Source organism: Microcebus murinus, chromosome 5, assembly GCF_040939455.1.
Source record: "Microcebus murinus isolate Inina chromosome 5, M.murinus_Inina_mat1.0, whole genome shotgun sequence".
NCBI classification, from domain to species: Eukaryota; Metazoa; Chordata; class Mammalia; order Primates; family Cheirogaleidae; genus Microcebus; species Microcebus murinus.
In genome coordinates, this window is record NC_134108.1 from 73,793,989 (window position 1) to 73,817,932 (window position 23,944).

Genomic DNA, 23,944 nt, shown 5'->3' on the forward strand with positions numbered 1-23,944 from the left:
AGAGCACATGCCCAGCTGAAGGGGCCCCCACTGCTCAGCTCTGGTGGACCAGAGTGATAGAGTGAGGCAGTAGGACCACAAGATCATCAGCTGTCTCAAGAGTGGGAAATCCAGGTTATGTTTGTATGTAAGAAAGATATCTCTCAAGAGCGGGAAATCCAGGTTATGTTGTGTGTAAGAAAGATATCTCTCAGTATCTAAAATCTCAAAAATTTTTAAAACACTGTGTTAACCCTAAAATGAGGAGGTTTCAGACCCTGCAACCAGATTGTGACTTCTAGCTTGCACTAACCTTAATAAACAACGACAGTTTTAGGTCTTCCTAAGGCTATGTTCCATCTAACTCAGGACCTATTATCTGATCATTGAAACAATTTTTCTCCTTAAATAGATTTTTTTTTTTGAGACAGCAACTCACTCTACTGCCTCAGCTGGAGTGCCATGGCATCATCATAGCTCACTACAACCTCAAACTCCTGGGCTCAAGCGATCCTCCTACCTCAGCCTCCAGAGGAGTCACTGGGACTATAGGTATGTGCCATCACACCCAGCTAAGTTTTCTATTTTTTTGTTTTGTTTTGTTTTGAGACAGAGTAGCACTCTGTTGCTCGGGCTGGAGTGTCGTGGTGTCTGCCATGGCATCAGCCTAGCTCACAGCAACCTCAAACTCCTGGGCTCAAGCAATCCTTTTGCCTCAGCCTCCCAAGTAGCTGGGACTCCAGGCATGTGCCACCATGCCCAGCTAATTTTTTGTACATATTTTTAGTTGTCCAGCTAATTTCTTTCTATTTTTAGTAGAGACAGGGTCTCGCTGTTGCTCAGGTTGGTCTCGAACTCCTGAGCTCAAATGATCTCCCACCTTGGCCTCCAGAGTGCTAGGATTACAGGCATGAGCCATTGCACCCGGCCCACTGCCTAGACTCATTTCCTATAACATCTGATGTCTTCCTCTGGGACACAGCCTATAGGAAAAGGATGGCACAGATCTGGCTGCCTGGACCTTTTGGATTCTACGGCAAGGCAAGTTATTTAAAGTTTGGGTTTCTTATTCTGAGAGTGAGGGGAGGGAGGATATGAATGGCTACTATACAGAGCTACTTTAAGGGATGACAACAACAAATGCAAGCCTCCCCCACCAGTACTTCCTGCATATAGTGTGAATGGTACTCGTTGCTATTATTATGAAATATTAGCTTTCCATTCCAAATCATACTCTTTTGAGCTTTTTCCAGTCTCTGCAGAAGCACAGCTATTGCTTTCACGTGCCCTAAGGACCCTGTGCCTACAATTACCAGCTCAACAGCTGAGTAGAGGCCCTGGAATTGCTCTTTAGAAACCCTGAGCCATCCCATTTTTTTAGCTTATGCTCATACACTGTTATTCTAGCTGCTTTCTGCATTAGCACAACCCAGGTTCTCACTAGTCTCTGGTCAGGGGATCTTCTGGTAGGCAATGTGGGGTAATGAAAAAAGAACCAGATACAAAATCAGAAGAAAAGCGTTCAAATCTAGATTCTACCACTGAGCTGAATAATCCTAGGCACAGTACCTAATCACCCCGGGGCCTCCATACTCTCATTTGTAAAATGAGTGTAATAAATCATAGTTTGCAGGGTGATTGTAAGTATGAAATAACCTATAGGAAAAATCCTACCACATTGCTGGGCACAGGGAAACAGTCATTGTTCACCTGCCCTTTCAATGCTCCAAGGCTCAGCACAGTGAGTCTACCTACTCCAGGTGTCTTTCTCCCTCTCCTGTCTCCACCACATTTTCCCACAAAGCCCCCAAGCCCTTTTGCCATCATTCATCCACCCATCTGCCAATCTGCAAGTACTCAACCTATATTTCATAAGCATTCAAAATTGACAGTGTTCAGTTTCACAGTCAGGATTCTGGGAAGTACCGTGTTTCCCCGAAAATAAGACTTACCCATTAAATAAGCCCTATAAGCCCTACCCCAAAAATAAGACCTAGTGATGGGCGTGGCTACACAGCGTATCCGCACAACCCATATTTCCTCTCAGAGCAGTAAAGAAGATGAGCAGCCCTTCTCATCTGCCCCATCGTGACAGCTACTATCCCAGAGGTGACCAGAAAGGTGCAGGCAGCCCCACGGACAAGGTCAGCTCCCCCTGTCAGGTCCCAGCCATCCTGCGTGAGCAGCAAGCTGAGGCTTTGAGGGGAAAGTCTCCTCAGTGAAGTGAGGAGCTGGACGCTCCGCTTTAGGTACTGTGTGTCCCCAGGGGGAAGAAGGAAAGCTGCGGCTGCCATTTTACTCAGCACCGTGGGCTTCTCTCACCCCCCACAAACACCAGGGGATAGGGGAAAAGCTTCAGCAAGCAGTCTCCTACTGAGCCCAGAGAGATCATTTCTGCTCCACTGTGCAGAATAGACCATGCACTCCGAGTTGGTTACATGGATACGAGCTGCTCATTTAATGAGAGCTCTATTGCTCGACATGAGAGATTGGGGCCAATGGTTCTAAAGGAAATGGAGTGGCAAGAAATTCAGGATGGGATTCGGGGTCTGGAGAGTTATGATGATATTTCAGAAGAAGAGGACTTAACTATATTTGAATAAATGTAGATTGTTGTGCCATACTTAAAAAAAAATAACACATCCCCTGAAAATAAGACCTAGGGTGTCTTCTTGAGGAAAAATAAATATAAGACCCTGTCTTATTTTGGGGGAAACACGGTACCACTCATCTTCATTAAACACAGAAATCCTGGATCTTCTTTGCCACCGCCACCACCACCCACCACCACCAAATTTGCAGGGAGAGACAAGGCAGGATGTTTGCAGAGGATATTAACCATCAATTCAACTTGGTGTCTAGTATGCCTCCTCCCTGTTATGCACAGACTCAAAATATTCTATATTCAGTTACACAAATCTGAAAGACAAAGTCCAAATGCACAAAGTCTAAAACAGGGATGGCAAATACGTGGCATAAGCCCCAATTCTCCCCCCTCTGGTGCCACAGCAGGCACCAACAATCAATCATACCGTTTTCCTGCCAATTTCAGACAAGGCTCCAAAACCCCTTTCCCAGCTCTCCAGGCGGCCACTTTCCATCAGTCAGAACTGTCATTTGGAATGAAATCTATTTGCCAAGCCTTGGCAATCCTTAAATCAAGCTAGAACTCTAAAAACTACCATGTACAGTTATCACTCAGTGTCCATGGGGGATTGGTTCCAGGACCCCCCTGAGACACCAAAATCCTCAGATGCTCAAGTCCCTTAGATTAAAAAATGGTTTAATATTTGCATATAATCCTCCCATATAATTTAAATCATCTGTAGATTACTCATAATACCGAATATAATGTACATGCTATGTAAATAGTTGTTATACTGTCTTATTTAGGAGATACTCACAACTGAACACATACAGACACAACTATCCACTTTTTCTTTCTTTCTTTTCTTTTCTTTTTTTTTTTTTTTTTTGAGACAGAGTCTCGCTTTGTTGCCCCGGCTAGAGTGAGTGCCATGGCATCAGCCTAGCTCACAGCAACCTTAATCTCCCGGGCTCAAGCAATCCTTCTGCCTCAGCCTCCCGAGTAGCTGGGACTACAGGCATGCGCCACCATGCCCGGCTAATTTTTTTCTATATATATTAGTTGGCCAATTAATTTCTTTCTATTTATAGTAGAGACGGGGTCTCGCTCTTGCTCAGGCTGGTTTCGAACTCCTGACCTCAAGCAATCTGCCCACCTCGGCCTCCCAGAGCGCTAGGATTAAGGCGTGAGCCACCGCGCCCGGCCTATCCACTTTTTCTTTTAGAATATTTTTGATCTATTGTTGGTTGAACCCACAGATGTGGAACCCATGGATATAGAGGGCCAATAGTACAATGTATAGCAAAGAATAGTGACCACTTGCATAGTAGCAAGCACTCTGTAAGCAGTGAATAAATATGGTCAGAATGACTCCTGCACAACATGCTATACCTATAAAATATCCGAAAATTACCGTAGAGCTCTAATTAAGGTAGTATATAATGACCTGCTCAAATTACAATGCTCTTATTAAGTTGATATATAAAACCTTTAACACTTAAATTTACTAAAAACTCTCATAAAATCATACTAGCATGCATTCTCAGCTTAGTAAGTACTATGTACTGTACATAATTTTTGGAAGGTTAAAGATCTTACATGGTTCAAGGTCATGTTTTTTTTTTTTTTACTGCTATTACTACTACTGCTGAAGATGATGATAATATAATAGGAATAACAGGTAATATGGGCTGGGCGGTGGCTCACGCCTGTAATCCTAACACTCTGGGAGGCTGAGGCGGGAGGACAGCTTGAGGTCAGTTTGAGACCAGCCTGAGCAAGAGCCAGACCCTGTCTCTACTAAAAATAGAAAGAAATTAGCTGGGCAACTAAAAATATATAGAAAAGAAAATTAGCCCGGCATGGTGGCACATGCCTGGAGTCCCAGCTACTCGGGAGGCTGAGGCAGTAGGATCGCTTGAGCCCAGGAGTTGGAGGTTGCTGTGAGCTAGACGGACATGACAGCACTCTAGCCCAGGAAACAGAACGAGACTGTCTCAAAAAAATAAATAAATAAATAAGTAATATGCACTGAGTACTGTGTTCCTGGACTCTGCTAAAGGCCTAATGCAGAATCATTCATTCATTCATTCATTCATTCATTCAAGGCTCATGGCAATTCTATACATAAGGTGCTATTCCTATCCCACTTTCACAAATGATGAGGCTGAGGTTGCTTGCCTAAGGTCATGTCCTTCATCAGTGGCAGAGCTGGGATTTGAACTCAGCCCCTGCCTTACTCATAATGCTACACTGCTCTCCAATGACTGGTATCCCCTGGAAGTAGGTGCATGGGTTGAATATAAACTGACTCCAGAATCAAATAAACCAGCATATACTCAACCCAAACATCTACTCTGGCTAGTAAGTAGTGTATTTATCATAAAAGAACAGTATAATCCAAACTCCTGTCAACTGGGGATCCAAGCTTATGGAGGTGACCAATTTCCATTTAAAGGAACTGCAACCAAAATGAATCTAGTTATTCAAGCAAAGAATCAGCAAGCTTCAATTCACACAGAAATGTCACCAATGAAGAAGACCACACTCCCACTCCTGTGCAACCCGCAGAAGGAAAACAAACTAACTCAAAAGGTATGCTGGTTGGCCGGGCGCTGTGGCTCACGCCTGTAATCCTAGCTCTTGGGAGGCCGAGGCGGGCGGATTGCTCAAGGTCAGGAGTTCAAAACCAGCCTGAGCAAGAGCGAGACCCCGTCTCTACTATAAATAGAAAGAAATTAATTGGCCAACTGATATATATATAAAAAAAATTAGCCGGGCATGGTGGCGCATGCCTGTAGTCCCAGCTACTCGGGAGGCTGAGGCAGAAGGATCACTCGAGCCCAGGAGTTTGAGGTTGCTGTGAGCTAGGCTGACGCCACGGCACTCACTCTAGCCTGGACAACAAGTGAGACTCTGTCTCAAAAAAAAAAAAAAAAAAAAAAAAAAAAAAAAAAAAAAAAGGTATGCTGGTTGTTGTTGCTTTGGGGTTTTTTTGTTTGCTTGCTTTGCTTTGTTTTTAATATTAGATTGGTATGCAGCAATACCTGCTGACTTTAACCGTGTTTGCATTTACCAAATACCACTAAACTAACCTGTCAAACAAGTCACCTAATTGGGTGCCTCTTACTCTCAGCCCTCCACTTCAAAAAAGCCACTAGATCCAAGATGACAAAAAGTCATTTCCAGATTTGGGCCATGACCCAGTAGGAAATGGAAAACATATCCTGAAGTAGTTAGAACCCTCTGCCCTCAGTCACAGCCAACAACCCACGTCTGCTTAGGGAGCTATGCTGGCAGAGGGCCCACAAAGGTCCCACAGCAAGGCAGACACACCCTGCCATACCCTCGTCCTGCTCCTCCACCTCTGGGGGCAGCTCCAGGAAACCCCCCCTTAGGGTTCTACCAAATACTGAGCCAGCCCGGAAGAGTCAGATCCCTCAGGAATAAGCTGTCAACAGCGACAAAGGGAACTAGATCCAGGGGACCAACCAAATTGTTTCCAAATTGTCCCAGGGGCTGCAAAGGCATAAAAGTAATTAAGTTTATAGGAGGTGACACCCTGGCACCTAAGTTCCTAGCATTCTGAGAGACCAAGGCAGGAAGATCATTTGAGGGCAGGAGTTCAAGGCCAGCCTGGGCAATAGCAAGACCTCATCTCTACAAAAAATAAAAAAATAAAAATAAATAATTATTGTTCGTATGCTACTTATATGGGAAAAAGTATATTTGTAATATTTGAAGTATCATTCCATAATTAATACCTTATCTTAATATTTACTTCTAATACTACCTAATTTTGAAATGTTATATGCTTTTCTTTGAATAACTGGATCAGTGAGAATTTCAGGGATTCTCAACACATCAATACCAATCACTCTGCCTGTAAAGACAAAGTTCTTGATAATCTCTTTATTGTTATCTGTAGCTATTTGTTATATATATATATATATTTATTTTCTTCTGTAATTATAAGTAGAATACATTTTATTTTTCAAATAAATTATTTTATCTTAGCTAAAAAAAAATTAGTTTCCCCAAATAGATCGAAACACTTAAAGTGTCCAAAGCAAATGGATAAAAAGCTCCTAATTTCCTAAGAGTCCATGCCCTTGATTATATTTACAAGTTTAAATGTTATTGTAAAATGGGAAAATACATATCAAATTTAAGAAATATTAAAATATAATAGAAAAACTGAGGTCTTCACTTGAGAGGTCTTTCTAGCAAAAGACCTCATACATGTGCTACAATTCCACATTAATTCAATATCCAGCTGCTGACTTTAAGAGTCAAAAAATTTGCCCATAGTCTTCCCAATTAAAAGAGAAAAATGTCAGAAATTAGCCTTTTTATTTCAACCCTCCTGGTGCATGCTATTATGGGTTTAAAAGTGTCCCCATGAAGATGCTGAAGTCCTAAATCTCATTACCCATGAATGGAGCGTTATGTGGATATAGGATGTTTGCATGAATAGATAATAAAGTTTAAGATGAAGTCATTAGGGTTGGCTCACTGTGTCCTTATCAAAAAGGAAGATTTGGACACAGACAAACACACAGGAAGAATGCCATGTGAACGAGACGGCAGATACCAGGGTGATACATCTGCAAGCCAGGTAATGCCAAAGATCGCCAATGAACCACCAGATAAGCGAAAGACGTGGAACAGATTCTCCCTCACAGCCCTCAAAAGGAAGCAGCCCAGCCAACACCTTGATCATAGACTTCTAGCTTCCAGAAAGTTGAGACACATTTCTGCTAGGTAAGCCCTCGTTCTTGGATTTTGTGAACAACCTAGGAAACTGATAAACATGCCTTCTTAGCTTGAGCTTCCATTACAACCACATTCTGTCCTTGAGCTCCCAACTTATTCCTGCTTCCCCTGATCACTTCTTATATGCTCCCACCTCTTCCCCAGCCTCCCTCCACACCCTCCGCTGCCAAAGTCCTTCAGCACTGTGTCTCCCCGAGATACCACTGGCATTCTGAATGCGGCAGTTCTCTGTGCCCAGGTGTCCCACACTGCAGGATGTCAAGTGTCCCTGATATTCTCATCCCCCCCCCCAGGGTGCAACAGAGACCACAAGAGAGAACTTCTGCTCTAGAAACTCTGGAGCCACCTGCTCACCAGGGTTTGACTCAAGGTCCCACCACCTACTGAGTATGATCTCAACCAAGTCAGTTCACTTCAGTCTCTTCTTCTGTAAAATGGGAATAAATAACTACCTTGCACGTGACAGTGAGGATCTAAAGAGTTAAAGACCCTAAAGAGCCCAGGCACACCCACACTAGCTCCTTGTGACATTAGAATAACTTAGAAATTAATACCCAGCCCATTCTACAAGATCATATCCCGACTTCAACTGCCTTGGAATTCTTTTCTGAGGCTTCCTTACACCGTGAAGCTTTACTGAACACATTCACATAGGATGCAATAGCTTACCTGGTAATTGAGTGTTTAAAATAATCATAAATCATGGAAAGTAGTAGGTATACATTTTAGAGTTGCAAAGAGCAAGATAACTCACAACTCTGAGCATAGTTTCTATGTGTTCCCTTACCCATCCTTTCTTGAAAATACTGTTACAGCCCCAAATAAAACTCTGTTTTCCAATTTTGCTTTCAGTATCTTTATATCTTTTGCTCCCAGTGACATGGCTCTCCAATATCCAGAGTAATACCTCTATCCAGCTCATTTCCTATGCCCAGGAAACATTCCCCAACGCCAACTTTGGTCCTTCATTCTCCTTGATTAAATGGTTTGCACAGCAAGTCTCTGAGGTGAACAGAGACAGCAATGATTTGCACCATGAGGGAAGAGCCTGTTCTCCTAGCCACCACATACACCTAGCACCTAACATCTCCTAATACAGTGGCTGGGTAGTAAGTTTCCAATGATTGTTGGATGAATATGTGAATCAATCAATGCATGAATGAGAGCATTCAGGAATCTGGCTTCCTATCCTAATAAATCTTAGCTCTGCACTGACCAGACATAAATGACCTCAGAGCAAGCCACTTCACCCCTATGCTCAAGTTTCCTTTTCTATAAAATTAGGTGGTTGGATTTCACCAGAAACCGCTTTAGGTTTCCCTCCAACTCTAACTGAGCCCTGGGACTTTAATAAGTAAAAGACTGTATTTGCTTTTTGAGAAATTTTATTCAAGGCAGGTAAGAAAGTAAAGGTTCTTTAGAAATCATATACCAAGGGTCTCCCACTGCCAGACAGCACCACGTTCTCTTGAGGGACAAAAGGCTCCAGGTGGCAGACAAGCTGCAGGAACTGAAAACATCTCTGAGATGTGGAGCACGATGGAGCTTGTCATGGGCTTCTTTCAGGGACTTAGGAGTGTACTCCCTTCCCCCCAGAGCTTACTCCTTCCCAGCCTAAGCAAGATGGGCTCATGAACTCTCTCCCCATCTCCAAATCTAACTCAACTCCTCTCCCTGCCATCTGCCTAAGGCTCCCACATGCATATTTTATGATTTCTGGCACATTTCCCCCTTATCTGACATCCTGCAGTACATCCCTCAGCCTCCTATATAATTTCTGTCTCTGGTAAGAATGTTCCCGAAAGAGGCATGTGTCCTCAGGCTGTACTTTATTACTGCCAGTTTTACCTTTCCTTTCTTATCTCCTCACCTGGTCTGTGAATTCCTTGAGGACGGAGACCACACCCTCTATTCTTTGGTTCCTCATAAGACCAAGGACAGAGCTGAACAAGCAGCACAAACCCTTATAAAATAATTGTTGAATGAATAAATGAATGAAATACTTGACCGACTTCAATGTTTTTAAATTCAAAAATCATATTAATATATTTACTGGACAAAGTTAGCAAGATCACCCTTTTCAGGTATACATCCAAAATAAATTTAATTTTAAAATGACTTTTCTATGAATATACTATTTTCTTAGAACTGAAATAAAATGTTCCTACATTATAACATGAATGACAGCAACATTGTCAATTATATAAGAAATCTGATTTTCAGGTATTCGCTGTACAATAGTGTGGCATCACTTTTGTTTCCTAGTAAAAGCAAGCTTCACCTGTAGTTTGGTAGAATTAATAGGGGAATCACCCCTTGGTGCTAGTTATTTCAATTCTTGAAGCTGGGAGCTTATGGGGATCAGAATAAGAAGGCTTGATTTTCTCTAAATAGACTTTGTTTAAATCTATTGCTGATTGAAGCAGAGCACCTTTTTGGAAATCCATGGGACTTATTTAGCTAAGTCTAATTCTAGTCACATTCCCTTCTTGTGGTTTAATACACTTCACCTAAAACTAAACTGACTTGGGAATCAAAGTATTTGCTCTCCCATGCACTATCTGGTCATGGTTGGGTATCAAATAAAACACTGCCGATAGTCCACCCAACACTGCTGGAGGAAAACCATTATGGCTATGCCGTCAAAGCTTAATTTACCTTAATGCTGTAAGCCCCATTAGCTTCCTCAGGCCAAGAGTTGACCTAAACATTTTCATTAATTTTTTAGGAATCATTATGCTTGCATATGAACAGAAGCTTACCATCACCAAAACTATCAATATTACAGAAAAACTGTGTACTGACATAAGAGATAATATTACAATTGGAAGAAGTCAGTGAATAACTGTGTTCTGATATACGATATAAATGGGAAGATTCAATGAACAAGAATTTTCCAAGAACTGAAAAGACTGCGTCTTCAAACTGCAGACCATTAAAATAGATAATTAGCGTTTATGGACTGTAAGTATGTGGTAGCTGAGGATGTGTTCCAGCTCAAATGAAACCACATCAAAACACATGCTTCCAGGTCGGGCACTGAAGGGACCTAAGCCAGCACACTAAACCCAAGGAAAAGAATAAATTCACTCTGAGACTAATAGGTATATCATCCAAGAAAAATAAGCCATTATGAGGATTCAACCACATTTACTCACCTGATGAAGTCAAAACATTTGTAAAACTAAAGTGCAATTATGAGTTAGTTATCAGAATCCTTCATTTACAGAAAAGAAACTCAAGCAGAGAAGGCGCACCTTATCCAAGCTTACATTGCCAGTTAGGACCCACACGAAAACTAACTCTCTTCATTTTAGCTCCATGTGCAAAACACACAACAACAAATCTTAAAATTTAAAAGCTACTTAGCAGACAGACAACAAATATTTGTTAATGGAACTAAGGAAACAGAAATGTGGGGTTCCAGAACTGTCTTGATATACCACCTACTGACAGGAAAAGCCAAGTAATTACTCCGACTTTGTCTTTGACTTGCCACACATGGCCTAGGCTTAATACTATAAAGCATCCCTTGTGCAATCAATAAAATGCTATTCGAACAATTATTGAAGCATGCAAGCTGGTGATGAAACCAAGCACTCTGTAGCATTCTTAGTAAGGAGAGAGCATTTGAATAAATCTATCCATAAAACAATACTGGTTTCCAAACACATGAAGTGCAGCTTCAAATGGGGAAATCTATAAAAGGCAGGGATGACTAAGCAACCCAAATAACTAGAAACACCAGAAATTGTCAGATGTCTGAGGACCAGAACATGCCTGTACATAAAGATAAGTTGGAGTTTCCCATCTATTGCTCTTAGCATTAAATGGGGGGGGGGGGGCGTGGGGGAGGGGGAGGCAGGGGTCTTCATATTACAGTGTTGGTTTCTTTTGAAATAAAAAGCGTTAGTGGTTCAAAAGGATTTGCGGGCAGTATTTTATTCCACCCTCCACCCCACCCACTTAAGAAACCAATTTGGGGACAATCTGTTTGAACTACTGGGCAGGCAATTGGCCAATCCAAACTTTAAGCAATCTACAGTGCACTTTTTGATGTATTTGATTATATATCTCACCAAAAAGACTCTTAAATCTATAGTTTAACTCTTAGCTAAGAAAACCAAGCTTCAACAATCATGTAAAACACATGTGCCACATATCTTACTGAATGGGCTGTCAAATACACTACTGAATTTTTCCATAAAGTCTGACATCTCTGGCTATTTAACTTCGCTTCTTCTTTAACAGCAACAACAAAAAAAAAACTTCCTAAAAAATTTCAAGAACATTCACCAAACAGAACAGCTGAAAATAAAGAGACTACAATGTATAGATCTCCAAGATGAAATATACCGCAGCATTACAGGTGGAAAGAAAATGCGAATACGCACATATTTACATAAAGATGTAAAAATATTTATGGCCCCCTAGCAAGAAAAGTGACAAAAAACTTGCAACCCTGGCAGAACAGGACAAGCCTGGTTTACCGTCCTCTTAGCGCAGGTATAAAACTAAAGAAATGTACTTGGTGGCGGGGAAGGGAGGGTGGAGAGCAAGTCCCTTAAACTTGTTTCATTCAGGAACTAGTTTGGCAAACCAAAGCAGCCGAAAAAGCTCCCGACCAGAAACATAACCAGGCTGAAGGTCCCAAATCAGGAAGAACTAAACTAAAGGAGGGGGACCCCCGAAGCTCTTAGACAACCCGCTCCCCAATCTCCCCAGCCACACAGCAGGCGCGGGGGGCTCCCCTCGGACTCCATTTTCCGCCGCGCCGACTCGCCCTCAGGCCGCCCAGGGTGGGCACGGGAGTGAGCCTGGGGTCCCACACCCACCTTTCCTCCCCGCCCTTTTCATTGTTGTCCCGGCGTGATGGATCACCTGCCGGGCGCGGGCTCCCGCGGCGGACGCGCCGCGCGCCCAGAAGCGCAAGGGCGAGCGCCGCGCGCCTCCCGCAGGGACCCGCGCCCGGCCCCCGGCGCCCCGCGACCCCGACCCGCCGCGGGTCCCCGGCGCGCTCACCGCCACGAAGCCCGAGGAAGAGGCGATGAATACGCGGATGACCATCCTCTCGCTGCGCCAGGAACGGACCCTGTGCCCCCGGGGCTCCGGGCTGGCGCGGACGCAAAGGTGAACCCGGCTTAGAGCTGCCGCGCACGGCGCCGCCGTCGGGGAAGACCGCGGGGATGTGGCTCCCTCCCGCCGGGTCCGCGGATGAAAGCCCAGCGCCGCCCGGCCGCAGGCTGCAGGGGGGGAGGGGGAGGGGGAGGGAGCGGCTGCGGGGCGTGATGGGAGTTGTAGTTTCCGTCTCCCCCTAAGGTGGCGGGTGGACGGGGCGCCTTCCAGCCTCCTCCGCAAAGCGTTTTGATCTGGGAGGCGCGCAGGTGGCGAGAGGGACCCCGGAGGCTGGGGAGAAGCTGAGAGTTGGGGCGCCGAGGATCCCGGCGAGCCGAGCAGAAAGCAAACCGGGCAAAAGGGCTTGGTGCAAAGTCCAAGCCGGGGTTGTGTGTTGTGGTTTGCTGGTTTGGAGCATCCCCACCCAGAACTGCCAACTGACACGGCCGTGCCGCGGCGACTCGTTTCTGGGCCGCGGGCGCGCAGGGCGAGCCCAGTGACCTGAGGCGGGCGGGATGGGCGGGCCGGGTTCTCAGCAGGTGGCGGGGCGGGGGTTGGGCTCGCCTCTGTTTTTCCAGCGGCTCTGGAGACTTCAGAAAGGTGACTCTTTTGGGTAAATGAGAGGTGTTCTTTTTTCTGTGGATGCTGAAAATTGGAAATCCAGATGAGAGCACAACCGATATTTTATTTTTCTTAACAAAACAGCAATTGTAGCAGAAAAAAATAAATACCCAACGAAATTAGAATCCTGCTATCGACATTGGAAATCAGGACCCCACCCGCCCCCCTACACAATGGCTTCGCCTGTGTGCACCTAATATTTACAGTTCAGCCAAATCTGTGCCTTTTTCAGAACTGCTGCACATTCCAGTGCAGTATCCCAGGAGGATGCTGTTAAGTAAAAACCTTTTATGTAGTTGCTAATACACTAGGAATAGTTCTTTAGCAAGTATTTTCTGTTTGACAAAAGCTCAAGCTTCTCACAGTCCGTGTAAATGAACCAGTTTTCCCTGCAGTACTGTATTTACTTTCTTCCTTTCAGCAGGGGAGTTTAGCAGAGATCTGGGAACAATGTTAATTAATAGCTCTAAAAAAGAAAGAAATTAGATGATAAGGTCTGTGGCTCTTTGATAAATTTCTTGCACATATACTCATCTTTTGGGACTTTTAAAAAAAACAATTATGAATATTTCAAGTTTTTAACCTTTCCTACTGCTTATCTTAAACAGGTCATTTCTGTAGTAGGAATCTTTGTTTAATTTAGTACAATAACAGAAGATACAATTCTGGTGGGACTTTGTTTCTTCTTAGTGTTTAAGAATTTTAAATATAAGTTTTGCTGTAGTTAATATGTCTCTGCAAATGTAATTTTGCTACCATAAATGTGGAATAAAATAATTTTCTTAAAAGTGGATACCATATTTCCTGTATAAGTGCAAGTCTTTATTAAAGTCAACATTTTCTTCAGTTTAGAATTTTTCAGCTGTGAAGACATAGTTAAATTCCACAAATTAGAACTCAGAGGTTACTCTGTGAAAGGTACCAGAGTGAATAAAAAGTTGAATAAGTCATTTCCTCAGTCAGCAGAGCACCTAATTGTCTGTGAAAGAAAAAGACAGGTACAAAAACAGCAACAGAACGAGACACAGTGTGCCACTGCAGTGTTGTGGGGATAGAAAGGAAAAAGAAGGAAAGGGTGGCTTTTTATAGAAGGGACTTTAAAGATGAGTAGAATCTCTTCCGGCAGATAGGGAGGATGCAGAGTGGGAATATTCAGAGTGTGTAAGGAAAATAACAAAGAGTTGGTTTTGCTTCAGAAAGTGATATGAGGGAACTAGTAGAGGACAGTGCTAAAAAACGTAGGTTTGAATGAATGCAGCAAGGTTGCACTGGGTTGCCCTGCTCCTTGCATTTTTCTGGGATCTGTTCCTCTGCTCTCATCCTAAAGGTTGTGAAGGCCCCCAAAGCTCTGGCCATACAGCAAGTCGTAGCCCCCTGGCCACAGCTGATTGATCTAGGGGAGAGCAAAGCAAGGCAATATTCCCACCCTAAAGATTTGGAATTGGGACTGGGAAAGCAAGAGAGCTTGAATTTGTACCTTAGAAGCTGAGAGCTTTCAGAAGCCACATTGCAACATGAGAATCGGAGAAGCTGAAGAAGCTATTAATAGTAAGTCGGAAGAGAACAGAGATGTAGTAGAGTTGGAGAGTAACTAACAGCTATAAATTTCAGAAAGAGTCCTGACAATGCTTTAATCTAGGGGGTCCTCAAACTATGACCTGTGCATTAAATCTAGCTGGCTGGCTGTGTTATTAATAAAGTTTTATTGGAACATATTACATTTTGTATTGTCTATGGAGTGACGAAGCACAATACATTTACATTTGGCCCTTTACAGAAAAAGTTAGTCGCTGTCTGTGATTCAATCTGTTCCTATATCCCTGTTCTGGAGGGCTGTGTAATATCCCTATATTTATAAATTTCTCATCTTGCTTAAGCCACTTCAAATGGGTTTTGTTTTGTGAAACCAAAAGTGCACTAACTGAGAAGTTTGTACTTTGTAAGTATTCTGAGAAGCAAAGATATAATCAGAACTATACTTCAAGCAGATTACTCTGGCAATAGTTTGCTCTATTTTTGTCCACCCTAGATGAAATGTTTCATCTCGAGAGCTTGTATGCAGGACAAAGCGCTTTAACACTCCAGGAACCAAGCAAGGCCAGTGTGGAATTGAGACCCAGAGCTAGTAAACAAAGTGGAAGAGTGACCAAGAGCAGAAAGCAATCCGGGCTGTAAGGCAGAGATCCAAGGTCAACACCAGGGTATCAGACCACAAGGAAGATTAGACGCAGATCTGACAAATAAAGTCTAAGGATAGAGCTGGCAGCTGAAACTTAAAGACAGGACTCAGAAAACTGAGGAGGTCATTAGGCTTGAGGGAAGTTGCCCTGTGTTGCCCAGGACTTGATCCCCTTTACAAGTCTTTAGAGAACGTCCGGCCACAGTGTTTTAAAGCAGGGGTTCTTAGGCCTGGTGTGGTGGCTCATGCCTATAATCCTAGCACTCTGGGAGGCTGAGGTGGGAGGATTGCTTGAGGTCCGGAGTTTGAGGTTGCTGTGAGCTAGGCTGACGCCACTGCACTCTACCTTGGGCAACAAAGCAAGACTCTTGTCTAAAAAAAAAAAAAAGTGGGGTTTTTAAATTTTTTTTGTTGTTGCAGAGAGGGGTGCCTAGGACCCTTTAGCAGTCTGGTGAAGTCTACAGGCCCTTTCTCAAAAAATAAAAGTTTCTAAATATAGAAAATAAAAAATTACAGGATTACAAAAGAAACTATATTGCAAAACAGTTATCAAAATATTACATTTTTGATATGATAATCTCTATGCTTCTTAATTAATGCATTAAATATCAAAATCTAGTGAGGTGTCAAATAGCCATCACGATTTTTGAAGTAGTAATAAGAAAAAATAAAATTTTGAAATATTTGCAATAATTGGAAAATATGAAAATACCTGTGGTTTCTATTGGTAACAAGGTCACCAGGGTTGCTGCTATTACAGTGGTTTGTTCCCTATATTCATAATTGAAGGACTTGGTAAATTTTAGTTACAGTTTAATGAAAATATAAAGATGTGATTTTTTTTTCTCATTCAAATTCATGAAGCCCCTACATTCTATCCATGGGTCCCTTTACTAGGAGTGAGGGAGGTTCAAGCACCCCAGGTTAAGAAATTATGATGTCTGAGTATATCCAAATCTGTAGAAGCCTATGATTTTTCCTAAGAAGAAAGTTTAGAAAGAGACATGAGAGTCTACATTTAAGAATCAGAAGAACGATGGCCGGGCATGGTGGCTCACACCTGTAATCCTAGCACTATGGGAGGCTGAGGCAGGTGGATCACTCAAGGTCAGGAGTTCGAGACCAGCCTGATCAAGAATGAGACCCCCGTCTCTACTAAAAATAGAAAGAAATTAGCTGGACAACTAAAAACACATAGAAAAAATTAGCTGGGCATGGTGGCGCATGCCTGTAGTCTCAGCTCCTTGGGAGGCTGAGGCAGAAGGATTGCTTAAGCCTAGGAGTTTGAGGTTGCCATGAGCTAGGCTGATGCCACAGCACTCTAGCCCAGGCAACAGAGAAGACTTTGTCTCAAAAAAAAAAAAAAAAAGAAAAAGAAAAACAATAAAAAAAGAATCAGAAAAACGAGAAATTAAAAAGAGTGGAGGAACAATCCGAATACTGAAAGAGTGTAGTATCACAGAATCCAAAAGAAGAGTTTTAAGTTTCAAAAAGTAGAGCATAGCTAAGAATGTTAGGTCATGAAAGATTATAATGAAAATGAAGACTCTGAGTTTGTCAGTTAGACAGCCTGAGTTCATGTTCCAGCTCCACCCCTTAATACCTTGGGCAAATTTCATCAACTTTCTAAGGCTCGATTTTCTTTTCTATAAAATGGGTATAAATAATGGCTCTCACTCAACATTACAATGAGGGTTAATTGTGCTTAGGATATTATCTAAGTTATGCATTATAGTGCCTGTCAACCCACAGCCCTTTAAAAGGAAACTTCTAGTCCACCTGGTCACAGATGTTTGGACCACATCTATGTACTTCCCCCAGCATGACCTATTGCAGCTTGAAAGTAATTTACGACATATATGATCAAGCTTGAAAATACATGCTGGTCCATCAAATTCTTCTTTCAGGAATTTATAGTTGGAATTTGTATTTATTTATTAATATTTATTTTAGAGACAGGACCTTGCTCTGTCACCCAGGCTGGAGTGCAATGGTACGATCATAGCTCAATGCAGCCTCAAACTCATGGGCACAAGCCATCCTCCTACCTCAGACTCCTGAGTAGCTGGGACTACAGGCGAGCGCCACAGTGCCTGGTTTGTGGTTGGAAAATTTAAAGACTAAGGCAGTTGGCAGTAAAGGAAGATTTTGTGGGGCAGGTGTGGGATTGGGATGAGACTCTTTGATCAAGTTGAGGCAAAGAAGGGATTGAAAAGATGACTAAGAAGAGGAAGCCAGTTTGTGGCAAGAGAAGAATGGAATCAGTAATGTAGTGAGAAGCAGAGACACTAACAAGGAGACTGGCTTCTAGTCTCCGTTGTTATGAATCCAAGTCTGCCACAGTTCCTGCACCTGAATTGCTGTTTCATAACCCCGCTTTCTTGAGCGAGTTTAAATGGGCCTCTTTTCCTAGCAGCTATGAAATCCTGCGCAGGATACCCACGTAAAGCATGGGGAGTGAATCGTGCCCCTTGGGCAGGCAAGCAGGTGTCAGAATGAGGAAGGTGAGCAAGGTCCCTCCTTAAATTCCTTTTGTGCAAGAGCTGAGCATTGTGAGGACTGGAGCAAGCTGGACGGCACATCTCGTTCAGATTTTTGTCTGAAATATTCTGATTTTTCAGTGTTGGCTTGATTTTTACAAACTGAGCCCACTAAGCCAAAACTATCCACGGATAACAGCCCTATGGTTCTCCAGGTTTCTCTCTCCAGCCTAAGGCACTGAGCCTAGGGGTTGGCACCTAATAAATCCGCAAGAAGCACTAGCGGTTATTATGGTGATGGCTTGTTATCATCGCTGACCTTTGTGAGAGCACTTCCAGTGGTGACTGCAGGCAGAAGCCAGCTTGCAGTGACTTGAGAATTGATCGCCAATGAGGTGTGGAGGCAACGATGCAGCCTTAGTCTCTCCTATTTGAAAATTGAGGGGTGATGGTAGGGGAAGAGAGCAAGGGCGGAAGCTATAAGGGGAATCGGGAAACATAAATATCATTTATTAAGGTTTATCTACAGATTCAATACAGAGTTCTTTTAAACAGTTTGAAGTCTCAACTGTCCAGATTTTATATTTAGAATGGAATGGAATCTGATTGATAATTCAGTTCTCTTAGAGCTGCCCTGTTCTTAATAGCTCTTAAGCCAATACTATCAAGCTCCCCAAGGATTTAACTTTTTAAGGGACTTCAGAGTCACCACACCATGCCTGTCACAATCCCTGTCCTGCTCTAGGTGGTTACTCCTCCAAAGGCAGAGTCAACACCTTTGGCTGTTAGTGGGTGATAGATTCAGAGGCAAAGGAGATTATGAGCCAAAGGGCAAGGGTGGGCCAGAGAGGTTAAGGAAAGGGCCTTGGAGCCAGACCTGTATCAATGTCACAGCAGTGTGACCTTAGGCAGCTTGCTTAACTTGCCAATACCTCGCCTCCCTCACTTTCCTCATTTTTGGGTGGCTTAATGTAGATGATATATATAAAAGTGCTTTTTTATACAATTCCTGATTAGGACTCAATAAGTTAGGACTCAATAGATATTAGCTACTATTGATTGTGCAAAATAAATCAGGAAATGGTCTGCATTTACATAAAGCATATAAATCCTATAAATATTTGTTTCATGTCTGTGATTTTAACTTTCTAAATACCAAGGATCTTGTTTGTATGAGCCTCTTTGTACGTTGCCATGTTCGGTTAAAGTACTTAGCAAAATCTTTTTGATGTTAATGAAGTTTAGAGGCCGTAATTAAGTAAGATAAAAGGAATATTAGTGAAATGAAACATCAATAAAGTCAAATAATGCAGCTTTAATTTCATAAGAAGATAATTTATCCACTGCTTTATTGCTGCATCAGGCTGATTCTGTCTATTGTTGATCAAATAAAATCTTAATTAACAGGAACTATACTAACCAATCCCCGAATCAGATGAAACTTTCAGCACTTATGTTTAGGGCGTGGAGACAGATCATGAAGTTAGGAATTAGACTTCAAACCAACATTCAGGACATAGTCTTGAGTCAGTTCACATTCAACCCAACCAATGGGGTTCTCTATCCTCTCTGACAGGAAAAATCACTTTCATTTCCCCAATGCCTTATTCCCACTGGAAAACCCAGCACCCGTGAAGACGGTATGAGACGAAAGGAAGGTGACCCACACAAGCCACCATCTTGGAACTATAACAAAGAGGCATTGAGGTCTGCTGATAGAACCGCTGGAAGAACTAAATCCCTTGTGTGCAGTTCATTTCTTGCAGCCATATTCATTCAGTATGTTCCAGATGCTACAGTAGATGCTGGGGCTTGAGCCATAAATCAAACACAATCCCTACCTTCATGAAAATGATGGCCTAATTGGGGAAGATAAAAATTGAACATGTCATGCCGAGTGTGCTAAGGGCTTAAAGGAAAAGACCAGATATTGGTTTTTGTTTTGTTTTTTAAGCTTATAGGACTCTTCTAGCCAACCATTTTTTTTTTGTAATGTATATTATATATATATGGAGGTTTTTTCCAAGATTGCATTCCAGGACAGGAGATGACATCACTATAACAAAATAAATATTCAAAGTTGATTATTGCTTAAATTGTTCTAGGCAATACAAGTTATAGGCAATCCAAGTTATACTCTACATTTGGTTATTAGTTCACTACTTTGTAAATGATTACCATGTCACAATAAACATAAAATTTACATTGAGGTTATTGTTGAATTCAGAAACTATTTTGATTCTTCAATAAATACATTGCTAATGAGCTTCAGAATTCATTATAATTTCTCATTATGCAGGCATACAGGCCATTTAGAATAATTGCAACAGAGGAAGTATAAGAAATGTTTATATATAGTTACAATTAAAAGAAAATGGAAAAGTTGGGTTAAACAAACATAAAGTGTTATTATTGTAGCAATTATTTTAATTATTTTTTCCTGTGATTTTGAAGGCCCTACTGAATGGAAATTATGAATTTTTTTTTTAGTGCTTTTTAATACCTCAAGGGATAAATATTATGAAAAGAACAATGAGGTCTTTAAATTTAAATTTCTCAATTTTTTTCCTGAAAGTAAAATCAAAGGCTTGAGAAAAACCACAGAGCACCTTAACATTAGGTTACCACTTCTTTTCCTTAGTTCTTTGTGTTCATCTCTCTGCAGTTCATTCAGAGGCAACTTTTGAACTGTAGATATCATTCTTGTCTACGCTCTAGTGAGAGCTTTTGGGTTTAAATAGTGTCTTTGAGTTGGGGGAAGCATTTTTGCATTAAGTGGAATTCTATTTAACACTGATGTCAGGAAGCCAGACTTCTCTGTAAATTCAACTTACCATACTCAGAAGCACTTATCTGACCCAGATATCACTAAGTCTATGACACGATGAAGTATTCAATAATGGAATTTATTTTTATTTTATTTATTTATTTATTTTTGAGACAGGGTCTCACTCTATTGCCCAGGGTAAAGTGCAGTGGTGTCATCACAGCTTACTGCAACCTCAAATGCCTGGGCTCAAGTGATCCTCAGCCTCCCGAGTAGCTGGGAGTACAGGCACGTGCCACCATGCTCAACTAATTTTTCTATTTTTTGTAGAGAGACAGGGTCTTGCTATGTTGCTCACACTGGCCTCAAACTCCTGGCCTCAAGTGATTCTCCTGCCTTGGTCTCCCAAAGTGCTAGGATTATAGGCGTGAGCCACCCTGCCCAGTTTCTCAATAATGGAATTTAGTCCTTCCCATGTTAATTGGTCCTTGGTTGTAAATCAGACATATTTGAAAAGTTCATTTAATTCTTCTGCCCTGAGAATAATGTAGTGAAATGCCTTATTTTATTTTAACCAGAGTTCACATTTGCCTAACCCATAGAGCTTTTTAAAAGACTATTCTGCTCAGTTCACCTTATTTGTTAAACACCTGCTCCCTATCAGTAACTTATCAAACTTCCTCTCTTCAGAAATTTGCATGTCTTTTAATTGTTAATAATTATTAAGAAATCATCTCTCAAGACCAGAAAAGATGTCAATATGTCCTTGTAATTCCTAAAAGGCCTATGACTTAGATAGCTATTCAATAGAGGGGGCATTATATTAATACAATTTTAATTTCATACCAGAAGCATTTATTGAGTTGTTACTATACATTAAGCACTGTACTAGATGCTGGAAATATGAAGATTTATAAAACAGAGAGTGTGTGTTGAGGGGTGGGGTGAAACAGTTTTAGGAAAAACTGAAGTCCTGGTTAGAAACACAAAGGTCAGTAAGTGAGTGCTTGTATAAGAACCATGAAAGAGGCCAGGCGCGGTGGCTCACGCCTGTAATCCTAGCTCTCTGGGAGGCCGAGACGGGCGGATTGCTCAAGGTCAGGAGTTCAAAACCAGCCTGAGCAAGAGCGAGACCTCGTCTCTACTATAAATAGAAAGAAATTAATTGGGCAACTAATATATATAGAAAAAATTAGCCGGGCATGGTGGCGCATGCCTGTAGTCCCAGCTACTCGGGAGGCTGAGGCAGGAGGATCGCTTAAGCCCAGGAGTTTGAGGTTGCTGTGAGCTAGGCTGATGCCACGGCACTCACTCTAGCCTGGGCAACAAGTGAGACTCTGTCTCAAAAAAAAAAAAAAAAAAAAACCATGAAAGAGACATGGAATATGGTGGCTCCTTTGAAAGGATCTTTGTACTGTCATCTAAAATTTACTTGCAATATGTATAACTATCATTCCAGTTTCAGATAGTAAAGTAAAATAAGTTGTCGTTTAGGTCATTAAAATCTCATCAGTATCTATTTTCCTACACTTTGCTACATTTTCCTTCTGTTCCTCAGTTAAGAGTAACAACTGTGTATGAGGAGTCAAGGTTGGGGATGGGAGGTGCTGACGGAAACATTATTCTGCAGTATTGAGTAGCAACCTATCACACTAAAAAAGGAAGATAGGCTTTCTGTTTCCCAAACCCACTCTGTTCCCATATCAGTTGATATACACTCAAGCTGCAAGTTTGGCCAAATCTGACAAATGTCCAATAGTAATAGTGACATTTGATTATTTCACATAAGATGTGTGCTGGGAGATGAATCTGGGTCAACAATGTCCTCGAAGCCAGACACTTTGCACTTTCCATTCTGCCATCTTCAGCATAATGACATTCTTCCTTAGGTTTGTTGCCTCATGGCTGCAAGCTGATGGCCATAGCCTCAAGTATGGCATCTTTAGAACATCATCCCAAGTAGGAAGAAAGAAGAGGAAAGCAGAAAACATGCTTTTGTCTTCTCAGGAAGGAAAAGCTTTCCCAGAGCCCCCAGCAGACCAATACCTCATTGGTCAGAACTGGGTCACATGGCCACCTGCAAGGAATGCTGGGAAAATGTACATCAGGAAAGAGAGATGGAAAGCCAAGACGGGTCTAGGTTTCATATCATTCATCCCCTGGGTCTGCAAAGAGGGGTGGGCATGTTACCAACCCAAACTATTACACTTCTACTAGCAAAGAAGACAGGGAGGAATGTGTAGCAACAAACAGTCATTTGCTCAGTATGACCTTGAGTAAATTACTTAGCATTTGTCTTAGTCTGTTTGGGCTGCTACAACAAAATACCATAAACTGGGTAGCTTATAAACAAATAGAAATATTATTTCTCACAGTTCTAGAGGCTAGAGAGTCCAAGATCAAGGTACCAGTAGATTCAGTGTCTGGTGAGGCCCCATTTCCTGGTTCATAGGTAGTACCTTCCCACTATGTCCTCACATGGTGGAAGGGGCTAGCTAGAACTTCCGGGCTTCTTTTATAAGAGCACTAACCTCATTCATGAGAACTATACCCTCATGACCTAATCACCTCCTAAAAGGCCCCACTTCCTAATGCCATCACATTGGGAATTAGGTTTCTATTTAGACTATAGCATCATCTTTGCCTCAGTTTACACATCAGTAAAGTGGAGATTATGATAAAACTTAATTCCTAGGCTTGAGGTGAGAATTAAATGACATAATCTACGCCAAGTGTTTGAATAAGTGCCCAGTACATGGTAAGCATTCATAAAATATTAGCTACTGTTAAAAAGAGGCACTATATTTCCCAAAGTGCTTGGTTTATAACTAAATTATTCAGATCCCCTGGAAAGCACCATGTACAAATGACAGAACTAGAAAATATGATTCCCAGCTCTCAGTAGAGAGTTCTTTCCACCAAACCTAAGCCTGTGACATAATTTAGACCTTTCCTATTCCTCTCTGCACTATCCCTTACTCCTCCCTTTTTCTCTCATGCTCTTCTCTTGCTCTTCCCCTCTATTTCTCACATGTACTCTTCCATTTTCTTCTCCCATACATGTCCTTTTTCTCTCTTGGGACCCCTTCCCTTTCCTTTCAGGCCAAGAAATTATCACTGCTTCACCCTGCTCCTGACTTCAAAGCTGAAAAGGATGCTGACCTTCACACAAGACTCTTCAGATTCCTATGAAACAGTTATCCTCCAAGAACTAATAGGTGATATATTTAGAATGTAGTTAATTTATTTTGCATGTGCTAAAAAATAAGTAATTCACAAGTCAGGCAATAATCATGCACCTAACATGTATCAATTGTCTGATAAACACACCTTCTTGCATTACTTTCTTTTTGCCATATCACTCTCTTTAAGGTCAAAAGGAAATCAATTTAGAGAAAGGCAAAAAAAAAAAAAAAACCTTTACATTTACCCAAATTAGT

General features: G+C 42.0%; 1 protein-coding gene across 1 annotated transcript in view; it reads right to left on the reverse strand.

Annotated features, from left to right (window-relative positions):
- Positions 1-23,944, reverse strand: part of SH3BGRL2 (SH3 domain binding glutamate rich protein like 2) — a 115,201-nt gene that overhangs the window by 46,019 nt on the left and 45,238 nt on the right. The window contains exon 4 of the mRNA XM_012769127.2: positions 12,365-13,102. Within this exon, the coding sequence (XP_012624581.2) occupies positions 12,365-13,102 (738 nt within the window). The remainder of the gene's footprint in view (positions 1-12,364; positions 13,103-23,944) is intronic.